The 14,761-nt window shown below is 35.8% G+C and overlaps 1 protein-coding gene across 11 annotated transcripts in view; it reads left to right on the top strand.

The window, feature by feature from the left end:
* The window catches only part of AKAP9 (A-kinase anchoring protein 9), a 147,669-nt gene that overhangs the window by 93,875 nt on the left and 39,033 nt on the right, over positions 1–14,761 (top strand). For 10 of the 11 annotated variants that reach the window (XM_024767016.1, XM_024767014.1, XM_024767013.1 and 7 more), the window contains 2 exons: positions 13,333–13,495; positions 14,293–14,505. In XM_024767016.1, the coding sequence (XP_024622784.1) occupies positions 13,333–13,495; positions 14,293–14,505 (376 nt within the window). The remainder of the gene's footprint in view (positions 1–13,332; positions 13,496–14,292; positions 14,506–14,761) is intronic. The other variant, XM_024767007.1, reaches the window with a different exon arrangement.

Genomic DNA, 14,761 nt, shown 5'->3' with positions numbered 1-14,761 from the left:
AGCAGTAAGTAGTTCTCAAAGTGTGGTCTCTAAAGCAACAACAGAAGCACCACTAAAGACTTGTTCTGAATGTAAATTCTCAGTCCCCACCCCAGACCTACCGAATGATGGGGCCCCAAAACCTGTGTTTTAACAAGTCCTTGAGGTGATACTGATACAGACTAAAGTTTGAGAACCACTGACCTAGAAATTATTATTATAATATTCACATTATTCTAGCGGAATTTTGAAGTGTTCTACTAATATCTGTTATAATAAAAGGTTGAAGTAGTTGTTGACACTTGATATAAAAATCATTTTTCTTAGATGAATTATATTTTTGTTTGTTTGTTTTTTGTGGTACGCGGGCCTCTCACTGTTGTGGCCTCTCCCGTTGTGGAGCACGGGCTCCAGATGCGCAGGCTCAGTGGCCATGGCTCACGGGCCTAGTCGCTCTGCGGCATGTGGGATCTTCCCAGACCGGGGCACGAACCCATGTCCCCTGCATTGGCAGGCGGACTCTCAACCACTGCGCCACCAGGGAAGCCCTAGATGAATTATATTTTTAAGGCAGTGGGAATAGGAGCTCTGTAAGATTTTCTTTAAACTTAGTTCAGTTACTACTCTTCCATGGAGAGATGTTTAAAGACATTGACTTCTTCAGAATATTCTCATTAATAACTAAAATTATTTTGAACATGATGAATATTTTTAACAGTCAGATTGATGCAAAATAATGTGTGGTCCTCTTTGTGAAATGACTAGTATTCCATTTTCTTTTTAATGAGTCATTATTTGGTTCTTCTTCATAATGGAATATTTCCCTTTTATCTTGATTCTTTTTCACTTGTCATAAAAAAAAAATCTAAAACATAACTGACACTGCTATATCTTTTTGCTTGCAGTGAAAGAGAAATTCAGGTAAATAACTCTGCATAGGATACCCTGAGAGTAGAAAAGAGAGCAGCATCTGACAGTTTAGGGTAAGGTAGGAACAAGTAAAGCTTATTGGAGGACTCGATGCTTTGAGATGAGTCACTCATTCATCAAATTTATTGAACACCTGGTATGTAACAATTGCTCTTCTAGATACTGGAGGTACAGCACTGAACAAAATGTACGAAGTCCCTACTCTCACCGAGGTTACAATATAATGGTGGGGACTGATAATAAATAAACATAGTATGCCGGATGGTTGATACCTACTGTGAAGGAAAATAAAATAGGGGGAGGTAGAGCATGATGGGGGAAGAGGACATTTTATGTAGGAAAATTAAGGAAGACCTCTCTCATAATGTGATAATCATCTACCTTAAGGAAGTATGGGAGACAGCCACATAGGTAAGTTGGGGAAGAATGTTTCAGGCAAAGGAATAGTGAGTACAAGGCCCTGAGGTGGTCATTGAGGTGGTCACGTGCTAGTTCTTTGTGTGGTTGACAAAGAGCCCAGTGTAGCTGGAGCAAGAAGAGTGGGCAAAGTGTGGGAGACAAGGTCATAGTGATACCTGGGAACCAGATCACATGGAACTTGGAATTTAATTCTTAAAGAGATGTAGTCATTGGGTACAATTTTTTAACTTGTCATTTTGAAGTAATTTCAGACTTACAGAAAAGTTGCAAAACTAGCACCGAGAGTTCCCATGTACTCTTCACTCAGCTTTCCCTAATGTTCACATCTTGTGTAACCACACTATAGTTATCAAAACTTAGAAATTAAAAGTGGTACAGTACTATAAACTACAGACTGGATTTTACCAGTTTTCCCACTAATGTCCTTTTTCTGTTCTAGGATCTATTCCAGGATCGCACATTGCATTTAGTTGTCATGTCTTCTTCATCTTCTCCAGACTCTGTTAGTTCCTGAGTCTTTCTTTGCCTTTCATGACCTTGACACTTGAAAAGGACTGGCCAGTTATTTTGTAAAATATCCCTCGGTGTGATTTTGTCTATTTTCTCATGATTACATGAAGCTTATTCATTTTTGACAAGAATGCCATTGAAGTTATGAGCCCTTCTCTGTGTGTCAAATCGAAAGGCACATGTCTTATTACAGGTGCTGTTAATCTCGATTACTTGTGGTGTCAGCTGGGTTTCTCCACTGTTTGATACTATATGCACATTTCCTGTTTCTCTTTAAACTTCCATCTACTAATCTTAGCATCCGTTGGTAGATCTTGCCTGCACAGTTACTACTGTGGTGTTCCAATGGTGATTTTCTATCATCATTCATTCATTATTCCTTCATTTATTGATTGGAATTATTCTGTAAGAGCTGTTTCTTTTTTCTATTATTTATTTATTTACTTATTTTTATTTTTTGCTGCGCGCGGGCTTTCTCTTTTTGTGGCAAGTGGGGGCTCCTCTTCGTTGCAGTGCGTGGGCTTCTCATTGCAGTGGCTTCTCTTGTTGCGGAGCACGGGCTCTAGGCACATGGGCTCTAGAGCGCAGGCTCAGTAGTTGTGGCACACGGGCTTAGTTGCTCCGCGACATGCGGCATCTTCCCGGACCAGGGATTGAACCCGTGTCCCCTGCATTGGCAGGCGGAGTCTAAACCACTGCACCACCAGGGAAGTCCCAAGAGCTGTTTCTTCACTCACATTTATTTACTTAACTAATCAAGTTTCATATGAACTCACAGCTATTAATTTTTTTCAGTGGTTTATAATCCAATACTACAGTAGTTTGTTTTGTTCCAGCTTTGTCAGTAAGAACTCTTTCAGGTTGGCACTTGTGCACTTTCAAAGTGCTTAGTCTTTTGAGCATTTGCACTATCAGAGACTCCAGGCCCATCTTGTATTTTCCCTGCCCCAGCCCTAGAATCAACTACTTCTCCAAGGAATTCAAGTTCCCTTTATTGGAGGAAAGATACTTAGAAACCAAGACCTGGGTGCTATATGTGCTTATTGTTAACTAAGGTGTTATGGTCCTCTCAGCAGACAGTTTGAAAATATATGTAGTATATTAACCCTTGCATATATATTTATTTCTGTATCTGTCTGCATATATAATAGAAATATAATTTCATATCGATACCTCCAGTCCCCATCTAGTACCACAGCATTTTCTCCCCTTTCCCCTTTCCTTTGTAACTTTGTTCTCCAAAGGCGAGAAACCAGGCTCTCATAATCTACAGCAGTTTTATTCATTTGTTAACCATTTATACCCATAAAGTAATTTCATACCCATATATACCCATAAAGTAATTTTACAGTTGCTAACCTATATCCCTGTGAAAAACAAATTTACTAACTAGAGTACAGTATTTATGTACAGTAGTTTTTGGTCTTTAGCCGTACAGTATACGATCAAAATACTGTTTTTCAAAGTATCCTAGGTTAACTCTTTTCTCCCCACGCCTTTAGTGTGGTTTTGTTATTCACTTATAATACAATAAGAATTATTTATTATAGTTTTTATTCCATTTTGGGTTCCCTCACACTTTGGTTAATTTTTTTTAAATTTATGTACGGTAAATTTCATTTGTGCGTAGACAGTTCTTTTGGTTGTGACAGATGCATAGAGTTATGTGTCTACCACCACAAACATAATACAGAACATTTCCATCACCCCAAAATTCCCTGGTGCTGCTCTGTTCTTTTATAGTCAGCCCCTCCTCTACCTCCTGCCCTTGAAAATTACTAGCTGCTTTCTGTCCCTATAGTTTTGTCTTTTCCAGAGTGTCATTAATGAAATCATACATTATGCATTATTTTGGGTCTGGTTTCATTGTCTTAACAAAATACTTATAAGATTCATCTATGTGTGTTAAGTATTTGTTTCTTTTTAGAGCTGAGGAGTATTCCATTGAATGGATGCACCCGTTTGTATATCCAAAGGACATACAAATTGTTTCCAGCTCCGGGTCATTAGAGATTTTTCAGCAACTGATATAACTTACATTTACCAAAAGGATCACTTTGACCACCTTGTTAAATATAGTCTGGGGGGATGGAGGGGTGCAGGACAGAAGCAAAGAAACCAGTTGGAGAACTTGCCCAGGCTTATAAGTTAGGTGTAAGTTAGAATTTGAGTCCAGGCAGTCTGGCTTCAGGGTCCGTGCTCTTAACTGCCACTTTTTCTGCCCTTTGAAAATGAAAGGAGTGAATCATTCTGTCAGTTACTGCTGACAGGTAATGTTATAGCCTGAGGAGTAGATTTTGAAATCTGGGAGGTGTGGTGGGGGGTGGTTGTCATTGGTTACTTTACAAAAGCAGTTTCAGTGAAGTAATGGAGGTGAAAGCATAATTCAAGAGAAAATGAGAGGGAAAATGAGTCTTTTAAGTAAAGACTTACAAGACAAGTAGAAACTAAGCGGGTGGGTCAAGAAGAAAATTTGTGGCAAATGGCATAGCATGTTGGTATAAACCAGCATGATGTGTTTGAGGATACTGGGTAGTTTTGTGTTATAAACATCCAGGGTGGAATGTGGGGAACAGAGGGTAAAAGGGTAGCAGTGGTTAGCACATAGTCCCTTGAGGGCTTAGTTAAGGAGTTTTAACTTTATGCTGAAAAGTATGGGGAGTCATTGAAATATTTTTGGTAGAAAATAATAATATCAAATTTGTGTTTTAGAGAGAATTCCTCTGGCAGCAGTGGGGTGAATATATGGACAGGAAAATAGTGAGGAGAGATGCTGAATATGCAGAAACAGGAGACTCTTAAAATATTCCAGTGAAAAGGGATAGAAATCAAGTTAGCGCAAGAGTGAAGTGATTTTAAAACTTGTAGAAGTTGAATTTGATAGAAGTTGGTGTGACATTGAATGTAGGGGATAAGGAAGGGGAGAGGAAACCACACGTGAATCCTTGACCAACTAAGTTGTTGGTGTATTTCCCTTACTGAGTTGGGGGATGCAAAAGAAGTGAATAACAAGTTCAGTTTTAGGTAATCTGAGTTTGAAATGCGTAGAGGGAGAAGATATTCCCTAGAGTCTAGAGTTTGGGAAACTAGATTGGAAGTTGTCATCATTTTAAAGACGTTTGAAACCATGGTTTTCGAGAGTGTACAGAGCTAACTTTTTGTCCTGGTAGAGTGCTGAGATTTAAAAGAGAATAAAGGTAGATAAGTCTACAAAAGATATTGAGAGTGAGAGAGGAAAATCAAGAGAATCAATATCAAGTGTCATAAAAGCCAGATGAGGAGTGATTTTCCGTAAGTGTCAGATACCATGGAAAGGTAACAGATGCTGAGGATTTAGTGTCCCTTGGATATTTCAGTATAGGTGTCATCAGTGACCTTGATGAGAACAGTTTCATGGAGTTGATATAGGAGAAATTCAAAATTCAGACACTTACAGAAATAGAGTTGAAGAAATAGAGATAGCAATTTCATGATACCTGGCCGTGAAGAAAACAGGAGACCATTAGCTTGAAAGGGGGAGAATGCTTTTTTTTAAGATTCAGGTGTTTATATTGAGTAGCAATGGAAAAGTTGAAGGTGCACATCAGAGGGGATGGGCTTTGTGGAGCCAGATCTTTGGGGTAGGTGAGGGTGGAATCTGGAACACAAGTGGAAGGTGTGGCCTTTGGATCAGAGAGACTCTGCCTCGTTTAAGATTGGTGAGAGAAATTATTGCCAGTGATTGTGGGCTTTTGTTTGGGGTTGGGGAGGAGTTTCATTGAAAAGACCCTGTAGTCTAAGTAAATACTGTCAAATAATCAAGGTTCTTTCCTTTTTTTTTTAACTGGTTTGGTTTTATATGTTATATAATTTTAGTGGGAAATCATGATTAAGTCTCGTACTTAGTTTTAAGTTTAGGGGCTGCTTTAGGTTGCATAGATGCATCTTGCTTTAATAAAAGAATTAGTAAGCGTTTTCTTTACTAAGTATCAGGGTATCTGCCTTTATAACCTGGTTTCATAATATCTTTTATGAGTATTTTACTTTATGTATTTGATTTCATAAGTGATTTGCCCAATGGCATGTCCAAATCCATATAATAATGTATTTACTGTGATGGATTTTACTTCTCTTTTGCTGAGACAGGCTGCTATAAATATTGAATATATTCAGGCTTGTATTCAACCTATTGCAGTTTCTTATTGGTTGGGATGGCTTTTGTTGGAATAGGAGTAAAATTGCTGAAAGTCTAGTCTCAAGCCATTAGAAAGTTAATCTCTTTAACATGATCTTTATTTAGTAGTGTCTTTGTGGTTCTGCAGAGAAGTTTTATCTCTGAGAGTGTGGTTTTAGATTCCTTTTCTTTCTTTTTCTTTCTTTCTTTTTTTTTTTTTTTTTGGCTGCTTTACAGCCTGCGGGCTTTTCTCGAGTGGGGGGAGGCTACACTTTGTTGTGGTGCGCGGGCTCATTGCAGTGGCTCCTCTTGTTGCAGAGCACGAGCTCTAGGTGCGTGGGCTTCAGTAGTTGTGGCGCACAGGCTCAGTAGTTGTGGCTTGCGGGCTCTAGAGTGCAGGCTCAGTAGTTGTGGCGCATGGGCTTAGTTGCTCTGTGGCATGTGGGATCTTCCTGGACCAGGGCTTGAACCCACGTCCCCTGCGTTGGCAGGCAGATTCTTAACCACTGCGCCACCAGGGAAGTCCCTGTTTCAAATTCTTGATTCTTGGGTCAGGTAGAAATAGGAATCAGTCTGTTATGTGGAAGTAGTGTTTTAGCAATTAAAGTTTTCCAGAATCCTGAGTTACTGTTTACAGCCATAGGAGATTATTTACCAAGAGATTCTTTCAGGCGTTAGAAGAAAACAGTGAATGAGGAATTTACTCCCAAAGAAATGATTTTTATTATAGGCAACTCTCATGAATTTATTCATAATCATTTTTTAGAATAATGGAACTTAAGGTACTTTTCTATATTTTCTCCAAAAAGGAGCCTTTTTATGAGGATGAAACAGTAGTACTGTAAGTTAAGATTTTGTTTTATCATTGTTGTATTTTAAAACATAAACTGTGGGCTTCCATGGTGGCACAGTGGTTAAGAATCCGCCTGCCAACGCAGGGGACACAGGTTCGAGCCTTGGTCCAGGAAGATCCCACATGCCGCAGAGCAACTAAGCCCGTGGGCCACAACTACTGAGCCTGTGCTCTAGAGCCCACGAGTCACAACTGCTGAGCCCACGTGCCACAGCTACTGAAGCCCATGTGCCTATAGCCTGTGCTCCACAACAAGAGAAGCCACTGCAAGGAGAAGCCCGCGCACCGCAACGAAGAGTAGCCCCCCACTCGCAGCAATGAAAACCCAGCACAGCCAAAAATAAATAAGTAAAAAGCAAATAAATTTATTTTAAAAAATAAAAATAAAACATAAACCTTAATAAAGTGTTGAAATACATTTGCCATTAGGTGTTGCTACCAGTGTGTGTATTATAAGCATCAGGGCTCTGTCAGGGTATTGTAGCCAGGATTCAGTCTATTAAGTAACTTAAAAAAAAAAAATCAAAATACAAAAGAGAGCAACAGAAGTGGTTTACAAGTTGGGGGAAATATTTCTGGGGAAAAGGTTAAATAGCTTGATATTGTACAATTACAGTAAAGCTAAAAATATAACTCTATACTGCAAATTAATAGTCTTCAAATATATATTAAAATCTTGATTATCTGAAACCAGGGGATAATGAGCTGGTCTGGATAAGTAAAAGGGTGTCCTCTTAAAAATTGAAATTATTTTAACTGTTTTTGATTGCAAAGGGTTTTATGTGCTTTCTAAAATTAAAAATATATATATAATTTGAATTATTCCAATTCAAAGTAATCTATCTGAACATCAATATATATAATATACCATCAGTTAATATGCTGTTTTGGGGAGAGCTATTTGCCCCTATCTTAAATCGTCTTTACTGCTGTTTTGAGTCTTTTCCTCCTTTAATTTTACTCTGTTTTCTTTGTGGTTAGTTTCTTAACCTTGACTTATATTCCTGGTTATAAGGGGGTACACCTTACTTATAAATTTTTGTTTTACATGGATAAACACAGGTTTTACATGCTTTCAAAAGTAGGGAAAAAATAGACTATAATTTGAATTATTTTAATTCAGGGTCACCTTTCTGAACATTTAATATAGTATGCCATCAGTTAATGTACTGTTAATGGGGCTATTTGCCCCATTCTAAGTCATCTTTTTTTTTTTTTTTAAACAGAGAACAGGAGTATTTATTTATTTATTTTTAAATTTATTTATTTATTTTGGGCTGTGTTGGGTCTTCGTTTCTGTGTGAGGGCTTTCTCTAGTTGTGGCAAGCGGGGGCCACTCTTCATCGCGACGCGCGGGCCTCTCACTGTCGCGGCCTCTCGTTGCAGAGCACAGGCTCCAGATGTGCAGGCTCAGTAGTTGTGGCTTACGGGCCTAGTTGCTCTGTGGCATGTGGGATCTTCCCAGACCAGGGCTCGAACCCGTGTCCCCTGCATTAGCAGGCAGATTCTCAACCACTGTGCCACCAGGGAAGCTCCCCCTAAGTCATCTTAATCTGCGGCTTTTTTGAGTCTTTTCCTCCCAGTTTTCTCTTTTCTTTGTAGTTAGTTCTTGGCTTGACCTAAATGTTTCTATTTATAAAGGGATATGTCTTACTTTCAGGGTTTTGTTTTTGCTTCAAATAAGAGAAATTGAACACCAGGTTATGAAAATAAACTTATTCTCAGAGGGAGCTGGGAAAGAGTATTTTGAGAGGTGTTTGATATGTTGAACATGGGTCCAGCCAGTTCATAAAGTGAACATCTAGGATGTTGATGATTTTGTATCTGCTGAAGCCCCAGTAAAGTCAGATTTAGCTGCACCAGTGGTGGGGTTAGATCTCCATCTTGTGTAGATGTTATGATGGCTTCACAGACTAACTGGAGGCGTCACATAAGAAACCATAATAAACAGAAATTTGTCATTGCCTAGTCCGGAATTCTAGGAAGCAGCTGCCCCTCCGCTACCCCAAGCCATATCCCTGTAGATTCTGAGCTTTCCGTAGAAAATCTTATTTTCTCTGCCCTAATTGTTAACTTACAGTGAAGGGTTTGAGTATTGACTCCTCTAAAGATATTTTGTATAGTGAAAGTGGCTATAAAATTGATTTTTGTTGATGTGCTTGCTTTAGTGTGGGTTTTTCCATAGTAAATAAAGGTTTTGTGAGTTAAGGATATTTAGTTACTGGGTAGAGAAAAGACACCACAATGAAAGATTTTTCATTTATTTAAAACAACTTTCACTATTGAGGATTTTTAATATTAAAAAGTATGTTGTTCATCTTTTAAATTCTGAGAAGCTGTTTTATTCACTATTGCCGAGGTTTCTGGAGCTACTAAAAGGCCATTATACACCACTTGTGCTTTTAATTTTTAGTCAGAGTTCATAGGATACCTTAAGTGGTATAATTACCAATTATTATACACAGCGCAGCTTTTAAAAAGAGGTTTTTTTTTTTCCTTAAGAATTACTCTGTAACCAATTCAGTGTGGAAATAGTTCATAACCGATGTTATAAACTATGTTTAGTTATGTAAACTATGTTTAGTTTTAATGACTACTCAAAAGAATGAGTATTATTTTAAGGAAGTATCAAAAGGAAATACTTAGTTTTCCAGAAATAGTTATGATTATTGGATATAGTTGAAGAACTAATTGGTAGTGTGGACTCAAACCTACTTGTTTTCACATTTTTAAATTAAAACAATTTTTTAATGGAATGGAAAAACACTAGCTTATCTTAGAAGCATTATAAACTTATCTAGATATCCTTTTCAGAGCTCTGACGTGGAACTTGGATCCTGTTAGGCAGGATTTTTTGTGGGTGTATGAATTCAGATTCCACCTGTCAGTGTACCTATAGGTAAAGACATTAAATCACACCCTCTGTTCTGACCTTTCCCCACTGACTAGAATTCTTTGGCTCAGCATGAGAGGCTATTTGAATAGCTCTGTTCAGAAGAGCACTTTGTGAAGCAGCAAGAACAAGGGAAATAATGTTGCAACTACGTTTTTTAAGACTGCTACTATGGAGAATTAAAACTTGCCTTTCCCTACCAGGTTCTGCTTGGAAGGCTTTTATTTCCACAGACATATTTTGATAGCGGAGGCAGTTTTATTGCTTAGCTAATTAGATATTTATATTTTTATTCTTCCATTCTTCAACGATTTAGTAATTATTCTAATTAAAAACGTGTTTGCTTGCTTTTAGTTTTGTTTGTTTTTGTTCTTTTTTTGATGAAGGCTGATGGAGATCTAGTTCTTTTTAGATTTCTGGGTTTTTTCTTTTGTTGTTTAGTTGTATGAATTAATTTTATAATGTTTGATAGTGCTAAGGAGAAATTTTCATACTGCTGTGGTATATCTGGATGAACTAAACAGAACTTTTTTAGTGTAGTAGAATACTGGTACAGCAAGTGAGGAAAATTAGCAGCTACAACTTCTAGAATGGATTCTTACAGGACCCATTTGGCAACTGTCAAACTTAGTGGCTCGTGGTTGGAAGAACAAGATGAAGACATTTATGAGGTTGAATCTCGGGTGCCTTTACCACATCCTTTTCCTCTATGTGAACATTTGGATGAAAATAACTCAGTAATTGTTAATACTTCTATTTTTCATTTTATTCATAAAAGAAATGGGCATATATTAAAGCTTATTTCCAAAATTTCCCTGCCTACCCCTCCTTATTCAGTAAGTATAAAAATTTGGTTTTTTATAGTTTTATTTTATGCTTTCAGTTTTTTATACATTTAGTTTAAAACTGTAATGAGAAATGAACTTTAAATGTCTTTGGTAAGGGTAAATGGAATAGAATCTTGTTTTCTTTTTGTTTGGTGTGTTACTACTCATTCATCCTGTAATGATTAATGTATTGAAGGGCTAAATTTTGTCCACAAGCCCCAACTTGGCTACATTTTTCATTCCAGAAAGCAGAATGAGATAATATTTCAGTTCTCCCATACCAGGCAAGCTGTTTAAAAAGATCCTGCTTGTCCTTAAGAAGCTTACTTCTATATGTTTATGATGCCAATGCTGAGTAAAAATGGAATGATTATATTTGAAGGAATAGGCATTGTCATACCTAAAACAGCTAAGTGAATTGTCATTGAGCCAATTAGGAAATGTTTACAATCATATGGCATATTGCCTGTAGTTCCGGAAAGGAAACGTGGATTCTTATTTCAGTTTTCTTGCTAACTCCCTAAGGAGCTTATTTTTAGTATGCCTACTAATCCTATGAGGAAATTCCTTTTTCTGCTTTTTATGTGAAATGTATGTTATAAGCAGTGTTAAGGGTATTTAGCATAGTTAGTATTTCAGGTTCATTTGACACTTAAATGTTGTGAATGATTCACTACAAGTTAGTATGTTATTTGCCACTTTTTGTGACTTTTATGGCTTTATTTATATGTACTAGCTAGTATTTAACAAGACAGATGCTTTCAGAATAGTTTTGTTACCTCCCCTAAAGCTTTTATATTAAAATGACAGATTATTTACTAATGATACATACTTTTAATGTAGTAAGTTTATTAAATTATGTGAAAATATTGAATATGATATTTTTATATATTTCACATTATTCAGTGTTAGGTTATAGGTATTATATAAATATTAGGAATAAACTGTACCTTAACTGGATGGAAGAGGTTTTTTATGTATAATGTATTTAAATAAATATTTGAAGGAATCTCTTATTCCAATAAATGTGGGTGCCATCTTCTATAATAAGTGAAATTTGTTTCCTAGATCTACTCTATTTGAGTCCCAGCTTTTTTGTTTTGCTTTGTAAAACTGAAGTTATTTCTTGTGGTTCCATAGTAATATTTAAATGCATCTTAAAGCAGGTTTAGATCTTGTCAGAAAATAGAATATAGAAGCCGACTTATTTTTCTTATCTAAAGCAAGTGTTTATTTTGTTGTAAGTGCATTGTTGTATTTGTACAGTAAATTTGAAAAAGGAAAAAAAAACTCATATCCTAATTAGTTAGAGCTATGAACTCTTTTAGAGATTTCATATATTTCAGGCAACCATTTTACAATGTACAGGAAAAAAATTACATATGTACATGTGAAAACAGTTGATTTATTTTTTAAATATAGGCTGTGACTAAGTTCAGGAGCAGGGCTTTTTATAAATTAGTTCATATTTTATGGTCATTTTTTAATTTTAAAAATTAATGTATACTGGTTATCCACATTTAAAGGAAAATAGTCTTTTGCCAGTCAAAAGTAAAAAAATATATAAAGTTTTATATTTGTTGAGGTAACAACATATTATTACAGATATTTTAGGAAATATTTTGTGATTAAAATACGTGCTTAATTTTCAATTATGAATCTTAAATGTGTATGCATATTATTTTCAAGTAATGGGTTGTGAATGATATTTAAAACATCATATTAAAACAAGAATAATTGCACAATAGATATGTGAGATACTGATTTATCCAACCACAAAATGGTACCACAAAAAGCTTTACTTAGTAACTCTAACTCTAAAATCTATTTGCTATGGTAAATTTTAAAATGCTATGGTAATTTTTTAAAAAATGTAATGGTTTTAATATTAAATACCAGAAACATTTGTGCTCAGTTTTTCCCCATGTAGTTGTTTTAATAAAAACAGATAAAGCAGGTGCTAACAGTAAGAAGCCCAGAAAACTAAAGCAGAGATAGTGCTTTTCTGCAATTTCATGCAGCTGATAACAGTGATCACTGTTTTTGAGCGCTTTGGCCTTGAGCCTGTACCTGACTGTCATCTTAAAAATTGTTTAAGAATGTGGTCAGTATATGCCAATAACAGCATTTTAAGGAGGCTGTGTTTATAGATAATGCCTCTATGTTCTAAGGTTTTGAAAATAAACTGAATATTCAGAGTCTTGTAGATGTTTCACAAATGGACAGAAGTATAAAGCTTTTAGTTAAAATATGGGTTAAACTTCATTTTGTTGTGCCACTATGATTTTATTCATTGATGGCATTGCATTAATCACTTATTATTAGTTCCCTACAGTGTACAGCAGAAGTCGCAGTCAATAAGCGTTAAATACAGAAAACATAAAGCTTATCATAGAACACATAGTTACATAAAATTCTTTACCAAATACAAAAAGAGCCTGTGTATTATTAATTTTATATGTCTTTTCATATGATAGCATATAGATCTAGTGATGTAAAATGGTTTATTTTCAAAAGAAGCTTTTTTTTTTCAATAAAGTTAGAATACATATCTTATGGAAAGTTGTACACAGCTAATCTACTTATCTACTGATTTACCCTACCTACTAGTACTAGCATGCACTAGAAATATTAAATGACTACAATTTAACAGTATATCTTTATTTTCAGTTAAATTTCTTTTTTTTTTTTTAAGCTTTAATAGGGAATGACACTGGTATTCTTAACACTTTGTCTTCCTTCACGTTTACTTTCCCTCTTTGTTTAGCTGGAACATGCGAAAGTTACACAGACAGAATTGATGCGTGAGTCATTTAGACAGAAACAAGAAGTGACAGAGTCCCTTAAGTGCCAAGAAGAACTGCGAGAGCGCCTTCATGAGGAGTGCAGGGCCAGAGAACAGCTGGCTGTGGAGCTCAGTAAGGCTGAGGGTGAGCACCCTGCCATTGGCAACTGAGGGTGGAGAAATTTCAAGTCTAAAAATAAATTGTGGTGCAAGTCAGGTTTGGAAGCCACCAGTCTACTTTTAATTTCAAATGCCCATTGAAAAGTAGGTATAGTTTGTCTTCAGAATTCCTCTAAGCAGTTTTTAAAACTATATATATATTTTTAATTTTAAAAAGTACTTAGTAGAATTATAGAAAGTATTTAAAATTTTAAAAAATGCAGAAATGAACGATAGTGAATTGTTACCATAATCCCACCATAAGACAACTGTTTTAATTTAAAGATGAGGAAACTGGAGCAAAGAGATGCTAATAAATTGTTCAGTCACCACTAAATCGTGATTCCAGGCTTTAAGCCTGTAAAGCTCTATGCTGTTTATATCCTACCATGCTGTTGTGGGTGTTGGCCTTCTAGAATCACTTAAAATACCAGCTTTCTCAAGTATATTTAAAATGTGATTCAGTTCCCAAGCATCTGATTTATATTAAGCTTTCCAGGAATCTATCTATTTATATCCGTTTAATAAAGTGTGTTATACCTACATGATGTGATGCATTAGCGTAACAGAAAATTCAGAGGAATTTCTTATTTAGACACATATTTAATAAGAAAAGGCTGTATTGAGCATACCATAGTTACTGCTATCATCAGCAGATTCATTCAAGACTTAATAGGTTGGAATGATTTAAAATTTGCTAACAGAACACCTTTTATTTTTTATATAAATATAATGGTAAAATTTGAAATAATAATTACATTCCTTGTTAATTTTATTTTGTAGGTGTCATTGATGGCTATGCAGATGAAAAAATGCTTTTTGAAAGGCAAATTCAGGAAAAAATTGATATAATAGATCGTCTTGAGCAGGAGTTGTTATGTGCAGGTAATAGATTACAAGAATTAGAAGCAGAGCAACAGCAGATCCAAGAAGAAAGAGAATTACTGTCGAGGCAGAAGGAAGCTATGAAAGCTGAGGCAGGCCCAGTTGAACAGCGTATGTATTTTTAGACTTTATATGAAACATTCCTGAAAAGTTCAAGATGACTTTTTTCCCCCTTTCAGTGCCATTATTTATATATTTTATATAGGGATTGAAAAATAATGAGAAAATCTACCTTATTGGTAATTGTCTTATTAGCCAACCATGTGGAATCAAATTTGTTTTCTTTCTCCTTTGGCATATTTTGACAGAAAAAGATAATTCTTCATTTATCTTCAAACCTCTGCCTAAAGAGAAAGCTGCATATAAT

The sequence above is a fragment of the Neophocaena asiaeorientalis genome, unplaced genomic scaffold (assembly GCF_003031525.2).
Source record: "Neophocaena asiaeorientalis asiaeorientalis breed wild unplaced genomic scaffold, Neophocaena_asiaeorientalis_V1.1 scaffold70, whole genome shotgun sequence".
In the NCBI taxonomy this organism is placed as follows: Eukaryota; Metazoa; Chordata; class Mammalia; order Artiodactyla; family Phocoenidae; genus Neophocaena; species Neophocaena asiaeorientalis.
The sequence above is the reverse complement of the archived record's forward strand: the minus strand, read 5'-3'. Positions and strand labels throughout refer to the sequence as shown.